The 6,869-nt window shown below is 33.6% G+C and overlaps 1 protein-coding gene across 1 annotated transcript; it reads left to right on the top strand.

The window, feature by feature from the left end:
* The first annotated feature begins 1,194 nt into the window (after positions 1 to 1,194).
* LOC121238714 (ethylene-responsive transcription factor WRI1-like) lies at positions 1,195 to 5,601 on the top strand. The gene is given in 8 exon segments (XM_041135702.1): positions 1,195 to 1,643; positions 1,760 to 1,842; positions 2,074 to 2,082; positions 2,257 to 2,319; positions 2,322 to 2,344; positions 2,463 to 2,587; positions 2,915 to 2,991; positions 4,805 to 5,601. Coding segments are annotated over 8 exon segments (1,185 nt in total). The 5' UTR covers positions 1,195 to 1,455; the 3' UTR covers positions 5,422 to 5,601.
* Positions 5,602 to 6,869: the final 1,268 nt, after the last annotated feature.

Consider the following 6,869-nt stretch of genomic DNA (forward strand, 5'->3'; position numbering starts at 1 on the left):
TTTCCATCCAATCTACAGTCATGGTGATCCCGAATGAGAAATAGGTGCAAAAAATGCAACTACCCAGATGGAATCTGAATGATAATTTGCTTCAAATGGCTGGAATTTCTCAAAATTCGGCATCTCTGTCCAATAGTAAGGAGTTGGTAAATAATTTACTAAAAAGAATACAACAGGATATTTACATGAATAATCTTATTAACTTGAAGCATTTTAAATGATATTTAGACTGACCAAAGTGAATAAGATCGAAGTCGTTAGTTAAGCACAAATTCAAGTATCATCATCTTGGGCTCTCAACAAGACCGTTGCATAGTACTCAAATTAGTTAAGACTTACACCCAAATCAAAGAAATTTCAACAGAGTCATACCAAACCATGGGCCGAACCAGCTGCCTCCAATTAAGGGCAGTCTGGTTTATTTTCTATCGGTTTAAATACGATTGATTTTGTTTTGTTTTTTGCTGTAATTTAGTCGAGAATTCAGGTATATTCCATTTCCACCCCACTCTTTAAGCTGCCTCCTCACACGTTCTTAAGCAATTCACAAGCCATAAAATCACAACATAACTGAAGTATATCAAATTTAGATAAAAATATTTTAATCACAAAAAAATTATATAAAAATAAATTTACAAACTGACGTTATTTAATGTAGTACGTCAGATTGTAAAATTATTTTTATTGTAAAGTAGATCTAACGGATCACGTAAAGCCACGTCAGTTTATGAGATTACTTTTGTGTAATCTTTTTATATCTGTAGCAGTTCTCAATCCAGATAAGCCAGGTAAAAAGTTTTTTTCTTTTTTTAAAAAGAAAATATTTTAAACACAAATGAATTACACAATAGTAAATCTATAAATTGATGTAATTTGATGTTGTACGTCAGATTATAAAGTTACTTTTATTATAAAATAGATCTAATAGATTACTTGAAATCACATCAATTTATAAATTTATTTTGTATAATTTCTTTATATATATAATGGTTTCTCTTTTAAAAAACGAGGACAGAGAGATTTTTTTTTTAACATAAAACTTGGAAAAAGCCGGGATATGAAGCAAATCTCATTGGTGGCATGGCTGCACCTCAAAGCCAAGTGTTAGGCATTTAATCAACTCATGGTTAATTAACCAGCTTCAGCTCTAACCCAAGGTTAAACCCTGTCTTCACCCACATAATGGCTTTGCTGTTTTCTTCTTCTCCTTCTTCTTCTTCTTTTTAAACTGATATCCTCCATTTCCATGCTTCTTCCTCTGTTTCTTCCTGTTTTGGTAAACCACTTTAGGTTACCAAGACGCTGCTACTATTTCTACTACAAGTCTCCATTCATAAAGAGAAGAGATAGAGAGATAGAGAGAGAGAGCAACCTCTTTTCTTCTCATCAATAAGCAAATTGATCTTCTTCTGCATTGTGCTGTTATTTGTTGGGGACAGATTAAAAAATACCCAGATGAAGAGGTCTCCTCCTACTTCTTCTTGTTCTTCTTCATCTTCCTGCGTTGGCTATGATTTCCCACACACATCAGAGAAGAAGCCCAAGGCCAAACGTGCCAGAAAAAACGACAATCCAGAGAAATGCCAGGATGCCAACAGCCCAACCTCTGGCAGAAGAAGTTCAATTTACAGAGGAGTCACCAGGTCTCCTCTCTCTCTCTCTCTCTCTCTCTCTCTCTCTCTCTAGCCTCCCTTTCTCAATTTTTCCTTATTGGGTATTCATCTGCATGTATGAAATTCTTTTTTTTTTTATCCAACAGGCACAGATGGACTGGGAGGTTTGAGGCTCACCTCTGGGATAAGAGTACCTGGAATAACATACAAAACAAGAAGGGACGACAAGGTAATTTCCTCTTTCCATGAAATATAATATAATTAAACCAAACCAAAAATAAAAAATAAAAATCGAGATGATCAAGGCCGAGATCTGCAATATTAAATTACTCATCTTTTTTTTTTTTCAATTTATTTATAATTGTTCTTCTGTGTTCTGACCATGTTTCAACTTTTTATTCCTTCCTGATCATCTCCATCAACATTGCAACGTTCATTTACACTTTTGCCACTGTTAAAGTTTATTTGGGTAAGTCGCCATCACTACTCCTAATCTTTGCTTTCTTTCTTAAACTTTCTATTCTCATCTTTGAATTTTCTTTTTCCGGTTAGGGAGAAGAAAAACAACATATTCTTTTCGATTTAAATGATGTGGTCATATTAATGTACGTAGCATTCACAGCTTGTTACAATTAATGTGTAGGGGCATATGATAATGAGGAGGCTGCTGCACATACCTATGATCTTGCTGCTCTTAAGTATTGGGGCCCGAGACAACCTTGAATTTCCCGGTACATTAGTTTATTATTATTTTCTTCCTTTTTAATTTCATTTACTTATTAATAATGTATGTAATTCACACACACACATATATATATATATATGTATGTATGTATATGTATGATATAGATAGAGACGTACACAAAGGAAGTTGAAGAAATGCAGAAAGTTTCGAAGGAAGAGTACTTGGCATCGTTGAGACGGCGGAGCAGTGGGTTTTCCAGAGGAGTATCTAAATATCGTGGGGTGGCTAGGTGGGGATCATTCTACTTTGAAAAAAAAAAATGAAAAAATATTACACTCATAAAATAAATAGAAAAATATTTTAGCCACAGTCATTTTACAAAAGTAAACTTACAAACTGATGTGGATTGATGTGGTTAAAATTACTTAGATCATAAAGTAGATCTAACGAATTCTATGAAATCATATCAGTTTATAAGTTTACTTTGTATAATCTCTTTATATATTTAGTAGTTTTCAAATAAATATTTATTAATTTTTTCTAGTTGCAAAATTAGACCCCCATTATTGCAAAATTTTGGAAAAGTAATATTAATTGGAGAGTTGAATTTTGACAGGCATCACCATAATGGACGGTGGGAGGCAAGAATTGGAAGAGTTTTAGGCAACAAATATCTGTACCTGGGAACCTACAGTAAGCTCTATTAATTCCTTCTCTTTTTTATTATAAAAGACTGAAATTATGGAGATTATGATATAATTAATTAAACTATATATGACCTTCAACCCCAATATTTCATTTAAAAATTAGTTAATAAATTAAGCTTTTTAATTAACCATTGACCTTTTCTTAATTCGTTTGAAACTTTTTTATTTTATTTTTCTCTTCCCAATGAATTCCAAAGAGAAAAAAGAAGAAAAGAATATTAAGTTATTACAACTTTTACTATCATTCATGATTCACGTACCAATATATATCTTCATTTATTATGTTGTTAAAGTATAATAGTGCGATATTTAATATGAGTAGTGTTATATGTACTTATAATTTTACTTACAAGACTCATTTTGTTAATTTTATTTTTAAATTCAAATTTTATGATTTTCAGTATATCAATAACTGACATATGGAGAATTAAGTTTGTTGTAAGTTTTTCTTGAGTACATTTAGCATTTTCCATTTTCCATTTAATATTAATTTTCAAAATCAATTTTTAGGTGGGTTTTTCTTTTTTATTAAAGAAAATCAATTTTTTTTTATTCACTCCAAATCACACTACTTTAGCATGAAAGAGACACAAAAATAAAAATAGTCTCGAAGAAGAAAAAAAAAAACTGGTCATGCTCACCCAATAAATTTTCATTGAAAGAGAAAATTTTCATTAAGAGTATTAAAAGTAGAAAGTATATATATATATAATGCAGAAAGAAAGAAAATGTCATAAACTGGGAGCAGAAGAGTTAGACAGCAGTGAGGGCACGTGACACCTCATGCATTTCCATCTCAAGAAAAGAGGTTGCAGATTGCAATTTCTACTCCAACACCTTTTAGAAAGACTGAAATTAACAAGCACGAGGGCTCGTGTGTGCGTGTGTGTGTTTTTGGCAACAACTACAAGGAGTTTCAGGGTATATGTGTCTTGCTTTCTGCTAGCTGTTGAAACAAGTCATGAAGTACATGAGCCGCACCTTTTTATTGCTCATGTACAAGTTCTTCACTTCTGCAACACCTTAGGCGGTGGCTGCGAATGATTATTAATTGGCCTTTGTTGGCCTTTATTCTACGGCTAGAATCCAAAACCTTTCAAACTCGTGGACCTTTTTGGCCTTTATTCCAGGGCCAGAATCCAAAACCTTTCAAACTCGTGGGATCCACGGAGAAAAATAGACATATGCAGCATTAAAATGGTGCAATGTATACTCATTTGAGCGGCGCTGTATTTATCATAGTGCTTGCACACTCACGACTGCAACTATTATTTCTCATCATTCTTTACATTAGATCATCCAATTCAAACAGGCAATTGGAAAGGATCTCAAATCTCTCTTTTTTCATATACTAAATGAACTAAATGCATATATATATATATATATATAATATAGTGCTCAAGTCATTCGATGGATTAAAAATAAGATTGGGTGCTAGTCCAAGATGTTGAAAAGTAAATTAATTTATTAGAATGAGGCAGATCAAGGCATAATATGGTTGGTTGAGTTGGGTATGCAGCGTATGCTGTTCATTTTGATTCGATATGTTGACAATTAAAGCTACAGTTTCAGCTAAAAAACTGGGATGTAAACTTGATACGCAAACATGAAACTTGGTACACTGTCATGGACACGTGAATTCCGATCCATCTTGAGCTTTTTTAAAGCCATCTGGTTTATTATATTCTGTGTCAAAAAGTCATGTCTTTGTTTATCTGATTAACAAATTGATTCACAGCTTATCCGATTGATCTCCCTTTTGTTTTTTAATGCTGGTTTTGAATCTTTTGCTTTCAAAGACACGCAGGAAGAGGCAGCAGCAGCATATGATATGGCAGCCTTAGAGTACAGAGGAGCAAATGCAGTGACCAACTTTGATGTCAGCAATTACATTGACCGCTTGAGGAAGAAAATCCCTGGCTTTAATCTCCACAGCTACACTCAACCAGGAGCAGCAGAACTTCCCAATTGTTGCAGCACTCAATCAGAAGTAGAAGTAGATCAGCAACAACAACAACCTCAAAAAGTTGCTGCAGATCATCTTCATTTTACCCAACTCCCTCCATGCAGCATGGAAACGTCAACAATGGTGGCTCTGGCTGCCAATGAGCAGGATCCTTGGAGCTTCTTGGACACGGGCTTCGCTCCCCTCCGAGTTCCTGACCTCCCCCTCGAAAAACCATGCGAGTTGACGGACTTGTTTGACCACACCGGGTTTGAGGATGACATCGATCTGATATTCGAAGCAGCAGCAGCGTGCAGTACTGATGCAGGCTGTGGGGCTGAGCAGGTTGTTGGGGTCTCGAGGAGAGTGGAGGGTGGGGACAGTGGGGAGCAGAGGTTGTTGTCTTGTTCAACTTCTTCTCCATCTTCTTCAACAACAACAACAACAACATCGGTTTCTTGTATCTATTGATCTGCTCAAAGATTTTGGTCTTCTGTTTCAGCATGCTGTTTGTGGGGGATTGTTGGGATTTGGTTTGAGTTTGTTGGTGGGTTCTGCTGTGGTTGGGTGGATCCAGAAAGATTCTGTGCGTCTTTCTTTGGCTTTTCTTTCTTGTTATGGTCATTTCTTTTATTCAAATGTTTTTTTTTTTTAAAAAGAATAATTTAATAGAGTGGTGCTACTTTGCCGCCTGCACGTGCCCTCTATGTGCTGCCTAATGCAAATTGTACTTTTTTTTGTTTTTTATTTTAAACATATTTTAAACATGTTTAAAAATTTTTTAAAAATATAAATACACTAACAGTAACTTCCTTAACCACTAAGAATTTTTTTTTTTTTTTAAAAAAAATGAAATGCATAAGCGATGGAAATGAGATGATAAATTGAAGAGTTAGTATCATTATTCAATTTAATATAAGGGGATACAAAGTAGTATTTTAACAACTTGCATCCAGCTCAAAAGTTTGATCATTGAAATTTGAATGCAAGGTTTTCCAAGCTGACCAGGAGACTATTATCATTTTATTTATTTTTGGTGTCCATGATCCATACTGTTCAGTTGGGCCAAGCCCATAAGTCTCTGGGCTTGGCCTGGACCTGAGGTTTAGGTCTATACTGCTGGGTTCGGCCACCTGTTTTCTGACCCGTTGAGATTTTGAGACTTGAGTTGAGCTCATGGTTATTGGGTTCGGTTTTGGTGGTTGCTTTTAATTTTTAATTTTATTTTTTCTACAAGTATTGTCATGAAGAAACGAATTATTATATTTTGACCATGTTAATTACCTACAACTTCTGTGTGGCCCACCGAAAAAAAAAAAAAAAACCAAAATGTATTTTTCAAAATGGTAGTGCTACCATGTCACTCGGTGTTAAATTATATATATTTTTTACTTTCTTTTTAAATATTTTTTTTTAAAACACTAATATATTAATAATTATTTTCTTAATCATTAAGTAAAATAAATAAAATATATAAATGATCAAATTGGGATGACAAACTTAAACGACAGTGTATCGTTTTTCTTTTAAAAATAATAGTTTTTTTTTTTATTAGAAACAAGAACAAGAAAATAAATTATTGTTGTCCAACATCTCTTATGCAACCCATTGGAATTAAATTCGAGGGTTGTATTATCATTTCTAACAAACGATTATTTTTCATTTTAAAGGGAAATTCAAGTGACAAGTCGAGTCTTGACAAGTGTCCCGTACAAAATAAATCAAAAGCTTTAAGATCAACACAAATAATTTTCTCGACACCATCTTCAAATCCCGCATGATCATACAATTAGGTTGTACGCGTGAAATAAAAAATTACTCACAGTCAATAGATTGATTGAGACAAATGTAATGTACAGTCTTAGATTTAGAATATAAAAATAAAAAGGGTGAAATTTATTATCAAAAAATAATTTTTT

This window comes from Juglans microcarpa x Juglans regia, chromosome 7D, assembly GCF_004785595.1.
Source record: "Juglans microcarpa x Juglans regia isolate MS1-56 chromosome 7D, Jm3101_v1.0, whole genome shotgun sequence".
Classification (NCBI taxonomy): domain Eukaryota; kingdom Viridiplantae; phylum Streptophyta; class Magnoliopsida; order Fagales; family Juglandaceae; genus Juglans; species Juglans microcarpa x Juglans regia.